Source organism: Mustela nigripes, chromosome 9 (genome assembly GCF_022355385.1).
Source record: "Mustela nigripes isolate SB6536 chromosome 9, MUSNIG.SB6536, whole genome shotgun sequence".
Taxonomy (NCBI): domain Eukaryota; kingdom Metazoa; phylum Chordata; class Mammalia; order Carnivora; family Mustelidae; genus Mustela; species Mustela nigripes.
This window is the reverse complement of record NC_081565.1, coordinates 33,252,156-33,273,139: the sequence shown is the minus strand read 5'-3', so window position 1 is coordinate 33,273,139 and position 20,984 is coordinate 33,252,156. Positions and strand designations below refer to the sequence as shown.

The window sequence follows — 20,984 nt, the reverse complement described above, 5'->3', positions numbered from 1 at the left end:
TCCTGGTGATGCTGGGACAGAAAAATATTTAAAACTTGGAAGAAATGGAAATCAGCTTTCTTTTTCCTTCTTTTTTTTTTTTCATTTTATTTTATTTTATTTCTTTTCAGTGTTCCAAAATTCATTGTTTATGCACCACACCCAGTGCTCCATGCAGAACTTGCCCTCCATAATACCCACCACCATGCTCATCCAACCTCCCAACCCCCTCCGCTCTAAAACCCTCAGTTTGTTTCTCAGAGTCCACAGTCCCTCATGGTTTGCCTCCCTCTCCGATTTCCCCATGTCCTCCGTGATACTCCTTCTGCTCCACAAGTGAGTGAAACCATATGACAGTTGGCTCTCTCTGCTTGACTTATTTCACTCAGCATAATCTCTCCCAGTCCCGGCCATGTTGATACAAAAGTTGGGTATTCATCCTTTCTGATGGAGGCATAATACTCCATTGTATATAAAGAAGACCACATCTTCTTTATCCATTTGTCTGTTGAAGGGCATCTTGGTTCTTTCCACAGTCTGGCAACTGTGGCCATTTTTGCTATGAACATTGGGGTACAGATGGCCCTTCTTTTCACTACATTTGTATCTTTGGGGTAAATACCCAGGAGTGCAATTGCAGGGTCATAGGGAAGCTCTATTTTTAATTTCTTGAGGAATCTCCACACTGTTCTCCAAAGTGGCTGCACCAACTTGCATTCCCACCAACCAGTGTAAGAGAGTTCCCCTTTCTCCACATCCTCTCCAACACTTATTGTTTACTGTCTAGTTAATTTTGGCCATTCTAACTGGTGTAAGGTGGTATCTCAATGTGGTTTTGCAACACATTGCAAATTGCATCATTAACTGATGGTTAATGATGATGAACATTTTTTCTTAGGTGTCTGTTAGCCATTTGTATGTCTTCCTTGGATAAGGGTCTTCTCATGTTTTCTGCCCATTTTTTGACATGATTATCTGTTTTGTGTGTGTTGAGTTTGAGGAGTTCTTTATAGATCTTTCCAAAGATATAACTCACACACCTCACAATCCATCCACTTAAAGTACAGTTTAGTGGTTTTAGTATATTCTCAGCCATCACTGTTGTGTGACCAATCACCACAATCAAATGTGGAACGTTTTCATCACCTTAAAAAGAAATCATAATCATTTGCAATCTCTTCTCATTTCCCCTCAACATTCCCAGTCCTAAGTTACCACTGTTTTCTGGCTCTGTGGATTTGGCTCTTCTGGACTTCTTATATAAATGGAATCCCAGAATACAACGGTCTTTTAAAATTTTATTTTATTTATTTATTTGACAGACAGAGATCACAAGTAGGCAGAGAGGCAGGCAGAGAGAGAGAGGAGGAAGCAGGCTTCCCACTGAGCAGAGAGCCCGACATGGGGCTCGATCCCAGGACCCTGAGATCATGACCTGAGCCGAAGGCAGAGGCTTTAACCCACTGAGCCACCCAGGAGCCCCTACAATGGTCTTTTTTGACTGGCCTCTCTCACGTAGCAAATGTTTACAAAGTTCATCTATGTCATGGCATGCAACCAAACTTCATTATTTTTTATTGCCTGAGTTTATTCTGTTGTATGAATATATCACATTGTGTTGATCCAATCATTGGTTGATGAAAATCTGGGTTGTTTCAACTTTATGGCTATTATGAGCAATATTTCTGTGAACATTCATCTCCAAGATTTTCATATGTCTTGGATATATACCTAGGAGTGGAATTCTGGATCCTATGGTAACTATGTTTAACCTTTCAAGGAATTGCCAGTCTATTTTCAGAAGCACCTGCCTCACTGTATATTACCACCAGCGATGTATCAGGGATCCAGTTTCTCTCTATCTTCACCAACACATGTTGATATGTTTTTTGTTTTTTAATAAGAGCAATCTAGGAAGTGTGAAATGGCATCTTATTGTGGTTTTGATTTCTCTGATGTCTAAGGATGTTGACTGGGGTGGGACTGGAGGAGGTTGGCCATTTGTACATCTTCTGTTTATCTCCATGGAGATTCTTTGCCTATTTCTAAATTATCACTGAGCTGTAAGAATTCTTTTATGTTACACATAAATCCCTTAAAAGAGATACAATTTGCAAGAATTTTTCTCTCAGTCTGTGGGTTGCTTTTTCTCTTTTTTGACAGTGTCCTTTGAAACACAGATGGTTTTAATTTTGATGGAGTTCAGCATAGTCATTTTTCTTTCATCACATGTGTGCATCTAAGAAAACATTGCCTAACTTGAGGTCACAAAGATTTATTCTCCTATTTCCTTTAGAGACTTGTACAATTTTAGCTTTTACATTTAAACCTATCATCCCCTTTTAAGTTAATTTTTGTATACGCTGTGAGGTAAGGTTCTCACTTTGTTTGTTGGTTTCCATGTGAATATCAGTTACCCCGGTGCCGTTTGTGGAAAAACATATTCTTTCCCCCATTGAATTGTCTTTTTTATCCGTGTTGAAAGTGTGCTGATGGTGAGGATTTACTTCTGGATTCTCAGGTTATCACACTGATCTATTTATCCTCATGGCAGTACCACACTGTCCTCATTACTGTAGCTTTGTAGTAAGTTTAAAATCAAGAAATGGGAGTCCTGAAATTTTCTTATTCCTTTTCAAGATTATATTGCCTATTCTAGGTCTCTTCATTTTCATATGAATTTTAAGATTAGCTTGTCGATTTATGCAAAATTGGCATTGGAATTTTGAGGATTAGATTGAGTCTTTAGATCGGTTCAGGGAGTGTTGCCATGTTAGCAGAGAACCTCCTGTATAGGAACACGGCATGTCTTTCCATGGATCAAAATCTTCTTTAATTTCTTTCAATAGTCTTTTGTAGTTTCCAGGGTACAGGTTGCATACTTCTTCTGTTTATTCTTAAGTGTTTTATTCTTTTTGATACTAATGCAAACATATTTTCATTTTGTTCATTGCCAGTGCCTAGAAATACAGTTGGTTTTTATATATTTGTTTTGTGTCCTACAAGCTTGCTGAACTTGTTTATTAATGAGTTTAATCTTTTTTGTTTGTTCATTCCATAGAATTTTTAAAATATAAGAACATGTCACTGGTGAACAGAGGTAGTTTTATTTTTTCCTTTGCAGACTGGCTGCATTTTTTTTTTTTGCCCAATTTCCCTGGCTAGACCCTCCAGTATGAAATTGGCAAGAGTGGACATTGATTCTCTTATACCTGAACTTAGGGGGAAAACCAATCAGTCCTTTGCTGTTAAGCATGGTGTTAGCTGTGGGTTGTTTTTTGTTTGCTTGTTTTGTTTTGTTTGCAAATACTCTATATCAGCTTGAGGAAGTTCTCTTCTATTTCTACTCTTTGAAGTCTTTTTCATTATGAAGAGGTGTTGGATGTTTTTAAAATGGTTTTTGGCCCGACTGATAAACGGCTTGTCTGGAAGCTTCTCAATTCCCCTTCCCTGTCCCCCCCCCCCGCCCCCTTGCTCCCAAGCACACAGGATCACGTGAAAGCAGATTACATACAACATATTAAAAACTTGCCGAAAGAGGGACGAAAGATGTCAGTCAAGACCTCTTGACTCCAATTACCCTTGCTCAGGATTGCTTTTGACCGGGGGTGGCAAAGAGAAGTCAACTACGAGTCATTCTACAAGGGCTGGAGGTGACTGGGATGTGTGCACTCCTTCATTTTCTCTTCCCATTACACACTGTAGATGAAAAATCTTAATATCAAAGGAGAAGGCTTGTGCGAGAAGTAAAGCATAGCAAGGGCGTGTGTGTGTGTGTCTGAAATGAGACAGAAATAGAAGAAATAGAAGCAAAACTTTCTGTACACAAGAAATGTGTTAAAGGAAGTAAAACGTATCACCCAGCCCTTTCTGATGTGAACAGCTGTATTTTGAAAATAATGTTTCTGGCTCATCTTCTCAGGCCTCTCCCATGACGTCTTCTGTTTCAGGAGTCTGGCTGGTGACCATCTTGCCCGCCTCCCTCACGTGCGTGAGCTATCTGTTCCACATATTGGCCTGTTACCGGTAAGAGGGCTGTGGGAGTCACTGGTGTGTCTTCAGCTCGAACTTTCTAGAAATTCCCGAGTAGTGACTGCAGTGCCCGAATTGGAACCAGGAATGTATATGCCATCTAGGAATAGCCACATTTATTGGTTGTAAAACAGAAAGCCCCAAATCAAAAAAATCTATTGATCTGAGTTTCTGCTATAAGCTTGACATTGTGCTTAGAATATTTTGATTTTCAGGGGCACCTGGGTGGCTCAGCTGATCAAGCAGCCATCTCTTGGTTTCAGCCCAGGTCATGATCTCAGGGTTCTGGGATCGAGCCCCAGCAGTGGGGGAGTCTGCTTCCCTCCTTCTCCGTCTCCCTTTGCTCCTCCCCTGACATGCATACATGATCTCTCTCTCTCTCTCTCCCTCAAATAAATAAATAAATAAATCTTTTTAAAAAAATGAATTCTTTTGATTTTCACCACAACCTGAGAGGCACTTCTGTCTCTGTTCTCACAGCTGAGAAGGCTGAGATAAAAGACAAAAGAACTCAGCCTTGCCATTAGCAGCTGGCCATGTCTTCTGCCCTGAGATGCCTTATCACGTCTGGTATGCTCAGCATCTCTGTTGGGGCTCAGACTTGCCCTGCTCCCCAGGACTAACCACAGTGGCTTCCTAGAAGCTGCATATGGCTCAGGGAGTACCAAAGCAGATCAGGTCAAGGACACCGGGTGCACGAGTCTTTAGAAGAGCAGAGCAGGAGGAGGGGATGGCCTTGAATATGTAGTGAGCATTTCACTGCAGACAGTGGTTGAATTTTAGGTATCCGTCTTCTCTCCTCTCTCTCTGTCTGACTCTCAGTATCTCTCTGTCTCTCAGTTCTTCCCTCCCCCGACCTTAATCTCTAAGTCACATGCAGTCACAGGAGGCTCAGGGCCATCGCTTATTGCCTCCCCTTCCCCAGAGCATCCTGCCTTTACAGTCTCCCCATCTGGCTGCCCAAAGTGTGGGTCTCTTGCAGATGGCAGGCAAGTAAGTACTCTCCTGGTACAAAGAGGCCCCAGCTCTCCATCCCAGCCCTAGCTTGCTCCCTCTGCTTTCTTGTCCCCGGATCCTGTGGGTGGACTAGACACTGCCACTCTCCCCTGCCTCCCCCCTCCCCGATGCAGGGATATGGCCTGCAGGGTGCCTGGGAGATGATCACTGAGACATTGGACCACAACCAGTCACAACCACCTTTTAGAGCTGTTTGTGCTGACATGGGTAGAGGGCACAGGGGTGGGAGGCCTTATTCTTGTCCAGGCTGGCCCCTCCCTCCCATTCCATGAGGACTGATGACCCCCATCCTGTCTGCTTTACAGGACCATGGGGCAAAGGAAATAGCGGATAAGAAAACGCTACAACCAGATAGTACTAGCACTGTGCTCGTATTTTTATTTCTCTTGGAATTAGTCTAATCTCTTTTTTTAAAAAAGATATAAAAATATTTAATGTAAAATCCTTCTCCCATTCAGATCCCAGTTTGTTGCCCCAGAGCTAAGCATTATTCTTTTTCTGTATCCTTCCAGAAATTGTCTGTGCCTCGTGCAAGTATATCTGTTTTTGTATTCCTGGTGGCGTGCTCTACTCCAGGCTGCCAAGCTGAGACAATGAAGCTCACAGATGCAATTTTGAATTTTCTAATAGACACTAACTTTTAACCTTAAAAAGTTAAAAAAAGAGATGAAAATAATTTAATATATTTTATGGAACCTAACAGAACCCCAAACCATCTTTTTGTCGTGTAATAAATACACAAACTTTTTTTTCAAGATTTTATTGATTTATTTGACAGAGAGATTCAGCGAGAGAGGGAACACAAGCATGGGCAGAGGGAAAGGGAGAAGCTGGGAGCTAATGTGGGGCTCGATCCCAGGACCCTGGGATCATGACCTGAACTAAAGCCAGATGCTTAACAACTGAGCCACCCAGATGCCCCAAGTATGCAAACTATTAATGACATGTTTACATTCTTTATTTCATACTGAGTCTTCCCAATTTAGTGGACATAAAATTGCAAAACATCCTGGAAAATGCTGGAGATAGGATGTTAGGAAAAAGGCAGGACACAGATGAGAATGCACCATGAACATAACCATTACCAACCTAATCTTTACTCAAAGGGCCAGGCTGAGAGCAGTTTGCAGGGGTGCTGGGAGCATGAGAGGCTGTGGTTCCTTTTTCAGTTTCCTTTATGTCGTTATAAGGTGGACCTATCATTAAATATGGGTTCCCATTATTACCTATTTTGAAATATTATTACATAAGTAGTACATATTCATCACAGAACAAATAAGAAAACAGAGCAAATTGAAAAAAATAAAAGCCGCACACAGAGAGTCTCAACTTCCACATTTAGTCACCATGAAGACTAGGTAACTACACATTATTTTTACAAACTATATGAAGATTTTTAAATCATCAGGGAAACACATAACTGTGTTAAGACCACAGTGAGGCATCACCTCACATCGGTTCAAATGGCTAGTTTAATCCCCAAACCACAAGAAGTAGCCAGTATGCACAAGGATGTGGTGAAAATGAAGCCTTCGTGTACTGTTGATGGGGATGCAAATTGTGCAGCCACTGTGGAAAACAGCATGGAAGTCCCTCAAAAAAGTGAAAATAGAACTTCTGATCAGATGATCCAACAACTTCATTCCTGGGTATTTATGGGAAGAAAACAAACACCGTATTTTGGACACATATTTGCACCCCCATGTTTATTGCCACATTATTTACAATATTCAAGATATGAAAATAACCTAGGTGTCCGCTGATGGATGGAAGGGGCAAAGAAGATGCGACACACACACACACACACACACACACACACACACACACATATAGTGGAATACCATTCAGACATAAAAACGAATGAAATCTTGCCATTTGCAGAACGTGGATAGACCTTAAAAGGTGTTACGCTTAGTGAAGTCAGTCAGACAGGAAAGGGTAAATATTATATGATCTCACTTATATGTGGAATCTAAAACAAAACAAAAATCCAAGCTCACAGATGCAAAGGACAGATGTGAAGTTGTCAGAGGTGGGGTTGGGGGATGGGTGAAGGGACTCAGAAGGTATAAGCTTCCAGTTTTAGAATAAATATCATGGGGATGTAATACACAGCCTGGCGGCTCTAGGTAATAGTGCTCTGCTGCCGATTTACAAGCTGGGGAGTATAGATCTTAAAAACTCTCATCACAAGAAAAAAATCTTACAACTATGCAAGATGATGGATGTTAACTAGACTCATCACGGTGACCATTTTGCAATATATACTTAAATCATTATGTTGTACGCTTGAACCTAATATAATGTTACATGTCAACTATATCTCAATTTAAAAAGTATTTTGAAAGTATCTTTAAGTCTGACGAGAACGTCCCAGGAGCTGTGGTCAACACGGGGAAGCCGAGCCGGCCACCATCTCCCTCCACTGGCTTTTCTGTCTACATCTCTTGAGCTCGAAGCGCATAAACAGCCATGGCCATGAACGTTCCTGATTTCCCACTTTTTTCTCTAGAAAGCACATGAAGCGGTTGTGGGCAGGAAAGAAACACTTTCTCCCTTTGAAGTTCCATAATCCTTCCTCGGCGGAGAGTGTGGTGAGTTCTCTGAGGCCTCTCTCTGCTCTGAGACCGAGGGGTTGGCCGAATCCTGGTGTCCTGCGGCTGGGACGGGGGCAGCAGCCTCTGGGAGGAAGAGCCCGGACGGGGAGGCCATGGGCCTCACTTCTGCTGCTGGGTGAGCCATCTGGCCCTTGGTCTCCTCTTCTGTAAAATGATGACAGTCACGACACCTGTCTTGGTGTGTGGATCGGTGAACCTCAGATGAGGCGGGGATGCTTGACCCATGTGTTGGAGGCGAGCAGTTTTTTCTCCCCTCTGAGACCCTTTTTCTTTTTAAATCCCAGGTGGCCATTGCAAGGTACTCTGGCTGGCAAATAGCCTACATGCTGTGGGGTAAGTGTCTTCACGTGACCTGTTGTAGTTCAACACCCACTCCCCAGGCGCCTGCAGAGTCCTGGCTGTGGGTAGAGAGAAGAGAGGTCGTCCCAGGCAGAAGACACAGTGCAAGCAACAATGCCAGGACCTTCGGTGGAAGGATGCTGGAGGGGGCACTTCAGGGAGGGCCAGGTATGACCGGGTCACGAAGGGCCTCGGGTGACCGTGTGTTCCCTTGGCCCCCAGGCTACCTCATCATCCATGTGGTGCAGGGCCTCTGTGGCATGCTGATCATGTACAGCCTGGTGTTGCCTGTCGTCCACAACCAGGGCCTGGAGATGCTCCAAGGACTGGGCATTGGGACGTAAGTGCTGGGCCAGCTCTCTGTCTATACTCTGGGCCTTGGAGCATCTATTTAAATTGCCCCCTCCCTGTTGGGATCTCACTAATTCCTGGACGCACGTTCTCAGCTCTGACCCAAGGATGGGCCAAAATAGCAACTCATCACCATGGGAACCTTCTGGTTCACAGAATGTTTGCATTCTCGCTGGTCAGTGGGGGTGCTCACAGTTGTGTCTGTGGGGGAGACACATGTGTCCATTTCATAGCTGGGAAGATTGAGGTTCAGGGAGGTGACATGAGAGTCAGGTCAGTATAGTGGAAGGAGAGAGGAGAAAACCTGAACTTAGGTTCTCAATCAGCTGTGTGACCCTGGGTGAACTGCTTCTCTGAGCCTCAGTTTACCCCTGTGGAAGGTAAAAGTGAAGGTTGACATTACTGAGAATTCACTGTGCATCTTTTGTCTTAAGAACCCTTGGAATGTTGAGTCTCATATTAAGGCCCATTTTTCACACAAGGAAGCAGAGGCACAGAGGCCTCACCAGTATGTCCAAGGAGGGGAAGAGACAGGGTTGGGAGCTAGCCACCTGAAGCCAAGGCCCCATTTAAGCGCCCCACACGGCTGCTCTGGGAAGCAAACGCAGGACGTGGCCCTCTCTGGAAACTCCTGCTCTGAGCTCTTTGGTTCCGTTCTCCCCTAGAGCCGCGTGGGAGGCTGGGCAGAGCCTGCTTGTCCACTCTCGGGGCCTTCATGAACTCTCAAAAAACCCCATCCTTTTTTTTGATCTCCATGCTGTTAAACACGCAGCTTAGGGGTCGCATGTCATTAAATCCTGAACTTCCAGTCTGGAAGTCCATGGTCACAAGACCTGACCTTGCGGCTTTGAGAAAGCCGTCCGCCCTTCGTGAGCCTGTTTTCTCATCAGACAGTGGGTGTGAGAAGGCTCTGGAGGCATAAAGCACAGAGCCGGGGCTCCTTTTGTCCAAGCAGGTTGGCCGGTCCCTGTCCTCTCTGTCACCGGGCACCGGAGTGGGGCTTGGACAAGGCCACCTCAGGACTGTCTCACCCTGTGTTTCAGCCTCACCATAGCCATCGTCCTGGGTCTCATGGTCCTGCAGGTGTGGATCGCCACCACCTTCTTCCTGCAGCCGAAGATGAGTGCAGCTGACAGGCAGAAGCCCTTGGCCCTCAACAACAGGTGGGGTAAAAGAAGGGATGGGGATCGGAGGCTTGGACTTCAGCAGCCTCTCGTTCCTTCCTCTTCGCCCTTTGCAGGTTCCTGGGCGGACAGCGCTCTCCCTGAGAGGGCGAGGGGCAGTGGCTCGGGAGCAGCCTCTGGGACCCAACTGCCTGAGTCCAAATCCTGGCTCCACCCCTTATGGGTGATGGCACTGTATGTGGCCTTCCAGAACACCCACGAATGGTAGTTTCCTCATTTTACAAATAATTGCGCACCTCAGAGAGGCATTTGGAGCATGAACTGTGTTCCATTATGCACTTAGAACAATAGTGCCTGGTCCGAGGTGATCCTTCGTAGTTCACTCATTCAAAGCCCTTCACTCAGGGAGGAAACAAAGCCAGCACTAAGGATACAGAGGTATCCCTCCATGACCTGCTTGCAGAAGCTCTCCATCCACAGGGGCCAGCAGACACAGACACATGGCAACAACTCCGGGGTGGGGGGTGGTTGGTAACAGCCTCACGAGAGCAAGGCAGGTAATGGACAAAGAGAGACAGAAAGGGTTCATTCAATGGCAAGTGGGACGTTTGAGCTGAATGCAGTAGGCTGGTGGGATTCCGGTGGGTAACGCTGAGGAGAGTGCGTGGCCAGCAGCCCTCGTGGTCCAGATGGAGGCAGCTGGCCACGAAAGGGCAAGACGTGTTGAGAGAACAGTGAGAATTCAATATGGCAACCATGCAGTGGCCTTGGATGGTGAGGGGCAGACGGCGGGTACAGAGTGATAACCCCAGGAAGACCCCTCCTAGAGATGGCCCAGACATCTAGGATGCCCGAGTTGGGGCCTTATCCCACCCACAGGCAACAGGAAACCACCCAATCCGGTGGTCATCTAGGAAGTTTCCCCTGGAGGACTTGGAACAGTTCCAGCAGGGGAAGGGGGAGGGGAGCAGGTCATTATGACAATGGACAGTGGGAAAGCCACAACCTCTGCTGTAACCACAAAGCCAGCTGTGGCCACATGAGATTTCTTGTGGTACAGGAAACCTTAAAACCCAAGGATCCCATGAAACATCACAGCCACCATTGACAACCTGCACTGTATCTGAGCTCATCCCCAGACCAGTGCCGTGTGGCCGGGACCATCACGTCACACGGCTAGGAGACGGGAGCTGCAGGGTTTGACCCCAGGCCTGGGGCCCTGAGCCAGCATGCACAGCCACCTCCTCCTGCTCAAAGCCTGCTGCCCCTCTGCCTGCTTCTGTTTGCAGGAAAGCATTCCACAACTTCAACTACTTTCTGTTCTTCTACAACGTACTGCTGGGCCTGGGCGCTTGTCTCTCCAGGCTGCTCATCAGTTGCATCCTGGGCACGTGGCTGATCGCACGCATCGACAGGACCATCATGCAGAATGGCTATGAGGGGGCGGACATGGGTGAGTGGCTGATCCCTGGTGGCTATGCATTGAGATCGGAGGCGGGGGGCCACGGGGGTGCTGCTCTTGCAGCTTTCTGGAAGCCGCTGGCCGGTCGGGTCCCGGAGGCCTGGACTTCACACCCTCCTCCTGCCCAGAGCTCAGCTTTCATGGAGGCTCTAACGCTGAGCAGAAAAACAGCATTCAGTCTAATAGAAGAGAATTCAGGCTAGTGAAACAGCTGCATATTTGACAGACCTTCCTGGTATCATGGAGAGCAGTAGGAAGTACTAGAACTCCATCTGAACAGTTAGAAGGTAACTAATTTACTCGAACATTTTGAGGAAGAATACATCATAAAATTAACAGTGTCATTAGCTGGAAACATAGTTAAGAAAATGGTCTGTCCTCTTGAAAAGACTCCCAAATCAAGCCATTTCTGTAGAGCAAAAATCGTCTTGGTTTTCTTTCTGACCTGTGTCCATTCATTCACTCCCCCATTGCTTGTATGCCTGGCAGCCTCTCCATACAAGCCACGGTGTTCCTCCCGCTTTCGACTTGGGTCTCTGCAAAAGGGAAGGATTAGGACGATAACCCGAGAGCCCTTCCAGCTCTTTGTGCCTGATTTTCTAGATTCTCAGTGAAAACAGCACTGTTGAGGAACAGCGTGGCACAGGCTCGTGTGTCCCGGGACAGGACAGAGGGCGTGCTGCCCAGCCTGACAAGCCGTGTGCGTTTCAGGGTTCAGTGCCTGGATCGGCATGCTCTATGTGGATCATTATCATACCAACCCTGTGCTCGTCAGCTTCTGTAACATCCTGATCACAGGGCACAGGGAGAGGAAGCTGCAGCGGGCCATCAAATACTGGTGCCTAAATCAGTCGACAGGTAAGCCTGCTCTTTGAACCTATGCTGGGGTTGGACAACAGGCAATGAGGACCCTAAGGCTTCTCTGGGAGCCCCGATGACATGGCCCAGCTTCCCCCTTCCTCCATACTCTGTGCCTTGGGGAGCCTTTTACTGAGGAGACCAGGAGGCTTAGCACACAGCCAGCCTGGCCTGGGGACCCTGGAGGCCTGGTGTCCTTGTCCTTCTAAGTGGGCTCCTCCCATAGTCCCAGGAAGGAGCCCTAGTTCTGCTGTCTGTGTCCTCCAGTCCCTTTGTTTGAGACCCCACCCATATCCCAAGCTTCATGCCAGACACCGTCCAAGATGGGGCTCGGTTTGGTTACACCAAGCTCTTCTGGCTACTATTTTCTGCTCCCCTGAGGGTCAAGACTGTCTACCCCACCCCTCCCACCCTTATTACTCTGCCTTCTGCTGGGAAGCCCACCACTTAGCCACGTCTCGTGAGCACTGGTCTGGACTATGTTCATCACTGTTCCCAACTGCAGACATCCGGCTCTGGCAGAGTCTCACATCCCTCCAGCCGCCCTCATGTCCCCAGAAGTCCCCGTCCAGCTCCTTCTCCTGCACCCCACACCTACCAGCCAGCTTCTCCTAGAGCTTCTGAGAACAGAGACAAGCTGCCCCGTCCCCCAAGTCTGTCTGCTCTGGTTCACTCCTAGGTCCCCGGATCTCAGCCAGGTCTAGGACAAGGTGGTTCCTGCTGCAGACCCTGGTCAACAACCCCAGACTCGTCATGCTCAGAAAGGCAAGACCAGGTCACGGCTCCCGGGACTTTACCCAGATCCTGCTGACGTGCTCAGAGAGCTGACAGTAACCTCCGATGTTGTTGCAAGGCCATTCCAGCACAACTGCCCCTGAGACGGGGCCCAGGCTCCCAGCTGCTGTCCCCCGCAGTGTGAGGGGATGCAGTCACTGTCATGGGACAGCACGTGGGCTGAACCACGAAGTCTCAGGTCTAATAATCCAGTCCCTTGGTAAAAAGATCAAGAACTAAAGAGAATTTCTGTTGAACAGTCTTTTCTCAATAATGATTTCCACTATCCATGGTTAGGAGGTAGCGCTGGGGATTTCTGTACGGACAAGCACTCAGTTGGAAGACAGGATAGATCTTTGTGAAGAAAGTGGTAAAATGTCTACACCAGGAGAACTTAACTGTTTAAAACCGTTTTTCTCTAGAAGAAAGTGTGGCCTTAATCCAACAGGATCCTCATTGCTTCCCCCTTTCCAGGCCTTGTGGTGGTGGGAGAGATGCAGACAGGGCCTAAGCAGGGGGTGCGTAGGGGCATTCTGGGGGTCAGGAGAGAGGCAGGAGGCCGGTTCCGGGTCTCTGTACACTTGGAAACCCTCCAATTCCATCCAGATCCTACCTATCCTCAGAGACGGGTGTAAATAGCTCCCCCTCAGGAAGTGGGACTTACCCCACCCACCAGATGGATGGGTCTCCCACTTCTCTGTTATAAAACTCCCAGGGAGTGTCCTGCCTGGGGCAGGAGTGGGGGCTCTGATTCCCGCCCCCCCCCACCAAACCCCCGCAATACTCCCCCTGCAGTGAGTTTTCGAGAGATAATCACCTCATTCCTTTTCTGGAGGTTGATCTGGTTCCCCCGGGAGGCAGACAGCCAGGGTCCATCAGAAAGAGGGCCCCTAGCCCATAACTGGCCTCCCTTCCCCACCCCTTCTCAGGATGCACTACTGCCGGGGCCCTCCAGGGGGCAGGGCATGCACAGATAACAAGACAGGGACCTTGGCCAGGCTCTGGGCCCCAGAGAAGGGGGGAGGTGAGAGTTGAAGCTCAGGGAGGAGCCAGCACAACCCACTCTGATGACAGACAGGGAGGCGAAGGTCTCAGGCAGGAAGTGACTGCCGGGCCACTTATGTGTCTCCTGACTTGGAGGAACCCCACATCTCTCCCCCCAATGTGGGCATCTCCTGAAGGAGAGGCTGAGTCCCACTTGGGCAGCTTTGCTGTGGGGCAGCTCCAAGAACCATGACATGAGGTTTACATGGTGCCTCCATTTAGTCCTCCCTAAGAGGAGCATGAAACCCCAGCACGAGAGAGGCCTGTCGGGTACTCTGACCTCAGGACTCAGTAGGCAGCTTTCTCCTCCCAAACCCTGTGATCCTGGCCCTGCTGTCCTGCCCGCAGGTTGTCTGGCTTCCAGATAATCCTGCATTGCAAGGTCAGTGAGAAATGTGCCAAGGAAGGGGAACATCAGGGCGGGAGTGGGGATGAGCTCTGGCTCTCAGGTGCCCCCAGAGACTGTCCCCTGAAAACGCCTCAGCCTCCACCTCAGGGTTCCCATGGGGAGCCCCCTCAGTTCTCTTCCTGTCGCCCTCTAAGAACACCAGACCCCTACTAGTCCCCTCTCAAGGCCTGCTTCTGGCAATCCCTGGGTATGTGGTCCTGGGTCCCAGTCACTGCTAATGGGGGGTTTCCGACACTGTGGTGACGGGAGGTGGAGCTGGAGGGGGAAGGCTCCACCCCCTTGGTGTGGAGACCTCTGTTTAGGAGGCCCCTCTCCGCTGACCCTGGGCCCCGTTCCCCACAGGCGTCCTCACTTTCTGCTGCTGCCTCTTGTGGGCTTTCTGGGGGATCATCCACAGTGGCAGACTCGGAGATCCCCTCCTGCTAAGTCAAGGACAAGGTCAGTGAGACCATTGTCCCCTCATCCCATTTCTTCCAAGATTCCCTCATACTGTGGACAACTGACCTATGTCCATGACTACCAGTGCTACTCTGTCTTCTAGAGTGCTCTGATTCTGGAGCAGTCCCGGCTCCATACTCACCTAATATTTGGCCTCGGGCCTGAGCCCTGGCCTCCTGGGCCTGTTTCCTCATCGGAAGAGTGTGAGGAGAACTCCCAGGGTCTCCAAGGACTCAGGGTCATATTACTATCATCATTGCTCCCCCCTCACACCTCAGCACATTCCTCTCATCCCTTCAACCTTATCACTACCAGGTCCTGTGGGGCCTGCACCACGGGATCATCACCTTCCACCTTCCAGATGAGGAGACAGAGCCCCAGAAAGGGGCAGTGATTCTCTCAAAGGCCTACAGAGGAGAAGCCACTCCCATCTCCAGGCAGAGGCTGTGCCTAAGCTGCCTTTCCCTCAGCCTGGCCCCGTCACTGACCAGAGTCCTGTCCTCTGGGCTGTCAGTGTGAGTCCTGACCCCCAGCTCCATCCAAGCTGTGGATGAAGAGGGATAGGGGTCTTGGGAGCCTGGCTGAGTGGCTCCTGCTTGCCCAAGCCCGCCGGGATTTCTGCCACCCATGCTGGGCCTGCAGCCACACCGAAGGCTTTGTCTCTCCAAGATGACCCTCAGGACATTGTCCTGCACAGCTGTCTTCCTTCTTCCATTCAGAAAGCGGCTGCTGAGGCGCCATCTCTGGCTGACGGGGGAGGGAGTGACCAGAGCATAATGTGGGAACACCTTGCTTTCTCTGTTTGAAGCTTCTGACTTCCATTCAGGAAGGATCCACAAAGAATCCACCCATTCCCCAAACTCTTAGAAGGTATCTGGGACATATGTCATGTCTGGGACATCTGGGACATATGTCAGCTAGATACCCAGATGAGACTCCTGACTGACTGACTGGCAGTGATGCTTGAGGAAGTCACAGAGGCACAGCTACAGGTCCCTGGTGCCGGCCATCTGCACCCAAGCCTAGGCAGCCATTTGTGCATCCAGCCCGTGGGATTCCCCTGCAGCTCCCACCCCGGTGCAGGCAGGATGCCCTCCTCTTGGAGATGAATCCTGGAGGAGCAGCACAGGTCTGGCTTCCTGAGGACAGGTTTGGCTTATTTAGGGAAGAAAGGAACCTCCACCGGCCCCCAAGAGCTTGGAGGAAGCTAAGTGCCAGGTGGATGGACCAGCATGGAAGCCGGACTCCTGCTAATTCTCCCAGCTCAGAGACCCCTTCTGGAACAGCCCAGCTACCACCACTGTATCCCATGACCAGGGCCTTCTGCCCTGCAAAGTGCCCCCCACCTGCTTATAGACCAAAAAGCAGCTTCTTTCTGTTAATGTAGACAAGACTAGAATTTTTCAAAGATGAGAAATAAAACCACACCCTGCCTGGTCCCCCTCCCCACCTCCTCCTCCTCTCCTTCCAGACCTCCAGGGCTCCACTCCACCTGCCCGGTGAGTTGTCTTTGCTACAAAGCTTTTGAAGTTTTCAGGAGCTCTTCCTGAGGGGAAGAGAAAGAACAGAAGGAAGGAAAATTGGGGGAATGATGGGAAAGCTGTGAGTGTCAATACATGTTATTTGAGTACCCAAAAGATCAAAACTGTCCAGATGAGGGTTTCCACTGGTTTCCTCTGAGCTCAAAGGGCTCCATGGGCCTGGGAAGGGAAGCCTTCATACTGGTCTTCATGCTGGAGCTCCCATTCTCATTTCTTCCAATTGTTTTGGACTGGTTTTGGTTCCAACTGGACGTAGAATTTGTTGCTATAAAGTGAACACTTGAAAATCTCCAGTTTGGCCCAACCCAATCTCTGGCATTGGAAGAAACAGATTCCTGAAGCAGAGCTGGTGGTCTAAGCTTCCAGGGAGGCTGAGAGGCTCCACTCCCAGCTCAATCCCTGTCCCCAAGGTTGGCTGCCTCCCAGAAGGTTCCAGCTGAAGGAAGGGGCAAAGCCAGCCCTGCGGGAGATTCCTCACCCACCCTACTCCTGTGGAGAGAGGCCTCCCATTCTGGAAACTTCTCCCCATGTCTTCTTCAGACAGTGAATGGCACACAGTGAGAAGAAGTTCCTGAGGACCCAGCTTTCCTGGAAAAGGGGGGAGAATGAGCTGTGAGGGGAAGCTCTACTTTCTCTAGCTGAGACTGCCTCACTGTGCCCAGCTGCTCACTGGACCAATGGTTCTGCTTAGGTGAGTTCTATGTAATCCCCCCACCTGCCACCTCTGAGCTCCCCAAGACCTCTGGAGCCCCACGGGTGCCCCCCATGGGTGCCCCCCACGCAATCAGGTGGGTCCACAGGGTGCTGGACCTGGTGGGCTGGAGATCCTGGGGAGGAAAGAATTACTTTTCTATTTTCCCCCTTTAGCTTTAGAATGTATTGTCAAACGTTTAAACTTCACAATTTTGTCATATTATGACTAAGCCTGAGCCTATTTTCACATATTTAAGGCTATTTATATTTCTCTTTCTATAAACTGTGGATTCATGTCTTTTGCCAAATTTCCCACAATGTGTCTGTTCTTTTCCTTATCGGTTTCTAGGAACTCTTTAGTTATGAGGGATGTGAGCCCCTTTGTAATATGAATTGCAAATATTTATTCCCAGTTCATCAATTCTATTAGGACTTTTTGGTTGGTTTGGTGGTGTTTTTGTTTTTGTTTTTGGTGTGTGTGTTTGCTTGTTTTGCTACGTATCATTAAGATGTCATTTCTCCTGAAACTGATGTATAGATTCATAGGGCCACAGTAAAAGTATGTCAGCAGATATCTGGTGGACATTAACTGTACGCTTTCAAAATTTCCATAGAAATATAAGTGACCAAGAATAGTCAAGACAATCTTAAAGAAGATCCAAATTGGAGGGCTTACACTACCAGATGGTAAGCCTTAGTATAAAGCAACAATAATCTGGGCAGTGAGCTATAATAGTGCAAGGACAGACAGAAGGAGCAACAGACAGAGTCCAGCTGAGACCCATACATATGAACATCTTGTAGATGATAAATGGAGAGAAGATAGTCTTCTCAGTAAATGGTCCACGGTCACTGGTTATCTATATGGGAGCAAAATTAATCTTGACTCCTACCCCCAATCCCCATCATAAACAAAATCAATTCCAGGTGGGTTTTAAATCTAAATGTGTCAACTCAAAACAGTAACATTTGTAGAAGATAATTTAGGAGAATATTTTCTTTTCTTTTTTTGAAAGATTTTATTTATTTATTTGACAGACAGAGATCACAAGTAGGCAGAGAGGCAGGCAGAGGCAGGGGGTGGGGGTGGGGAAGCAGGCTCCCCACTGAGCAGAGATTCTGATATGGGGCTCGAGGACCCTGGGATCATGACCAGAGCCAAAGCCAGAGGCTTTAACCCACTCAGCCACCTAGGTGCCCTAGGAAAATATTTTCATGACCTGGAGGGCAGGCAAAGATTCCTTAGGACATAAATTACACTAGCTATAAAGAGAAAAATGAATAAATTGGACCTTATTAAGAATTTCTCTTTACCTTCCAGAGAGTTAGAAGGCTAGAACAGAATGGGAATAAGCACTTGTCATCTATTTATTGGGGGAAAAGCACCAGATAGGATATGTAACTGTATCCTATGAATTAATAAGAGACAACCCACCAGAAAAAAATATGGGCAAAACATTTGATCAGATATTTTTCAGAAATATAACTAAAAGTGTATAAAAGTTTACACGACATCATTACTCACCAAGAAGGTTCAAATTAAAACCACAATGAAACACCACTACACAAACACCAGAGTAGCTAAAATAAAAAAACACTGACAACAGCAAGTATTGAGGAGGATGTGGAGGAACTGGAACTCTTAAACATTGCCGAGGTGGAAACACACACAACCACTTTCAGAAATTTTGGTAGTATCTGCTAAAGAAGGACTTACACCTAGTGATTGGCCCCAAAAGTCCACTCTTTGGTAAATACCCTATAGAAATGCCTACATACATTCCCCAGGCTAAAGAATGGTCAGGGCAGCCCGACTTGGTAATTTCCTAGACTGGAAACACCCCCCATGGGCATGAAAAATAGAAAGAATAAAATAGGGCATTAAAAAAAATAATGGGATGCTATACAGAAATAAAAATGAACTTACAGCCACATTCAAAAATGTCTGAAACTTGACAAAATGAAAAGTCCAACAAAGGAGTCTGTTCTGTATGATCGCATTTAAATGAAGTTCAAAAACAAGCAAAACTAATTCAGAAGTTAGAATACTTGTTATCCTTGGGGAATAAAGGGCAGTGACTTCAGATGGGTAGATGAAGGGGCTCCTGGAGAGTTGGTGATGTTTTAGTTCTTGGGGGTACTGGTTGCCAGGTGTGTTCCTTATGGGTAATGTATTAAACTATACCCTTATGCTTTCTGGGTATGTACGCTGTGCTTCAACATGCGAATCCAATCAGCTTGATCCAGGATTTTTTTCTGATTAGTACCAAGGCCAGCTGGCATAGTGTTTGGCCCAACATTCTGGAATTACATGATCTCGACCTCGATTCATATCCGGGATCTAACATCTCCTATCATGGAGATCTTGGCCCAGTCATTCACTCTCTGAACTTCAGTTTCTTCACCTCTAAAATAAGCTTATTATGCTACCCTGTGTAAAGGGATTAAATCCTCTCCAAAAAGATTAGCTCTTGTTGGTCCTTGTCAGTCTTTCTTCTCTGGACTGTGGAGAAGATGGAATATGGCCAGTGGAAGAGGAAGGAAAAAATGAAACTCTAGTCAAGAGACCTTTTGGGGGTGCATGAATGACTCCATCATCAAGAGTATGTGACTCTTGATCTCAGGGTTGTGTCCCACATTGGGTAGAGAGATTGCTTAAAAATAAAATACTTTAAAAAAAATGAAGATATTTTCAAGGTGAAACCTGAGATATGATGGTGAGGTGCAGAAAAAGTTCAAAAGCTTGACTCCACTAAGCCCCATTCCCTGTCTCTTGCCTCCTGCCCACCTCTCACATGGAGCAGAGACTAACCTGGTGATCTCTGGCTGGTTAATCTTCTGGATATCACATTGTGGAGTTGGAAGAGCAATGCAAATGGCATCCAGAAGCCAAACACAAATTCCCATGTTTGATCCAAACTCAAACACAAAGACCCAGACTCAGGAGGTAAATTCTCAGTGGTGAGACTATGGGTTATATTTATGTTCTCCCTGGAATATTTTTTCTGTTTTATACAGTAAGTGTGTTGCTTACTCAGAACAAATCACTGTACCTGATATATCCATGCCTACATATTTCTATCCATATACATTTAAAAAAAAAATAGAACTCCCAGATTATAGATGTGCCAGAAACTAGGATCCAGAACACATCCGGAGAGAGAAAACACTGTTTTTGATGTGCAAGTGTCAAGCCAACAGGGTGTCCAGGGACAAGACAGAGTATGGATGACTGTAAATCATCCCTGCACGTTTCCTGTTTTGGCAGGGGGGGGGGAGGTGGAGGGGGGCAGAAAGAGACTCCTAAGCAGGCTCCATCACAGAGTCCGAAGCGGGGCTTGATTCACAACCCTGAGATCATAACGGTAGCCGAAATCAGAGTTGGATGCTTAACTGACTGAGCCACACAGATGCTCCCACATTTCCTAGTTTTGACTGTTTTTCGCTCCCCCCACCCTCAGTTATCTACACTTTTCTCTTTTTGCAGCTAAAATTAGTCCAACCTTTTGTTACAGTATTTGTAACATAATATTTGGAAACCCAGTGCCAAAGAAGGGGAATAAAAGGGTTTTCTATTCACTGTTTCTTAATTTTTGGAACTAGTCTGGATAGAACTAGTCTGAATTTACTAGCAATTGGAACAGAGATCTCTGCCGAGGGGAGGGATTTTCTGGGGAGTTGGGTACCTCACAAAACATAGGAAACCTTCAAGGCAGGTTTAGTGATAATGTCAGGTAGTGTCTGGTCTGGACTCTGGCTGGCTGGGTGGGAAGGAGACAAACTCTAGGAGGGTCAGACCAGAACATTCCAGCTAGTCGTGCATTCACCCAGGGAACATTCACTGTGTCTGAATCATGTGCAAGGCACCAAGCGAAGGGATAGTGAGGCTGCATCAAAATTAGATGTAACCTGCTCTTCAGGAAACACCTACTCTGGGATGTTCTGTGCTCCTGTCTTTGCCAGCCACCAACATAGGAGCACACGCTGTGAAAGGAGCAGCGACAGGGTTTGAGGAACGTGAGTGACTGGGACCTTTGTCCCTGGTAGTGCAAGCCTGGCTGGCTCTGGGATGTGGGGAGACAGAAGGCTGCCTGCAGAGAAAGCTGAGGAAGGCCTGGCTGGGGGTGGGTGGGCAGGCAGGGGGCCGGGGCATACGCAGAGTGGAGAGCTAGCTGAAGCAGGAAGGGGCAAGGGGCGAACCAGACGTCGGGGCCTCTGTGGTCATCTAAAACAGAGTTGGATTTGGCAGGGGCTCCAGATTTTGGGCGGCGGGGAGGGGGGGCGGGTGTGGACTCTTGAGTGGGA

At 47.7% G+C, this 20,984-nt stretch overlaps 1 protein-coding gene across 2 annotated transcripts in view; it reads left to right on the top strand.

The window, feature by feature from the left end:
• The window catches only part of LOC132024586 (stimulated by retinoic acid gene 6 protein-like), a 48,645-nt gene extending 35,834 nt beyond the window's left edge, over nucleotides 1-12,811 (top strand). For both annotated transcript variants that reach the window (XM_059411250.1, XM_059411252.1), the window contains 8 exons: nucleotides 3,930-4,005; nucleotides 7,541-7,622; nucleotides 7,931-7,979; nucleotides 8,208-8,325; nucleotides 9,380-9,499; nucleotides 10,750-10,913; nucleotides 11,634-11,780; nucleotides 12,460-12,811. In XM_059411250.1, the coding sequence (XP_059267233.1) occupies nucleotides 3,930-4,005; nucleotides 7,541-7,622; nucleotides 7,931-7,979; nucleotides 8,208-8,325; nucleotides 9,380-9,499; nucleotides 10,750-10,913; nucleotides 11,634-11,780; nucleotides 12,460-12,608 (905 nt within the window). In that variant the 3' untranslated portion in view covers nucleotides 12,609-12,811. The remainder of the gene's footprint in view (nucleotides 1-3,929; nucleotides 4,006-7,540; nucleotides 7,623-7,930; nucleotides 7,980-8,207; nucleotides 8,326-9,379; nucleotides 9,500-10,749; nucleotides 10,914-11,633; nucleotides 11,781-12,459) is intronic.
• Nucleotides 12,812-20,984: the final 8,173 nt, after the last annotated feature.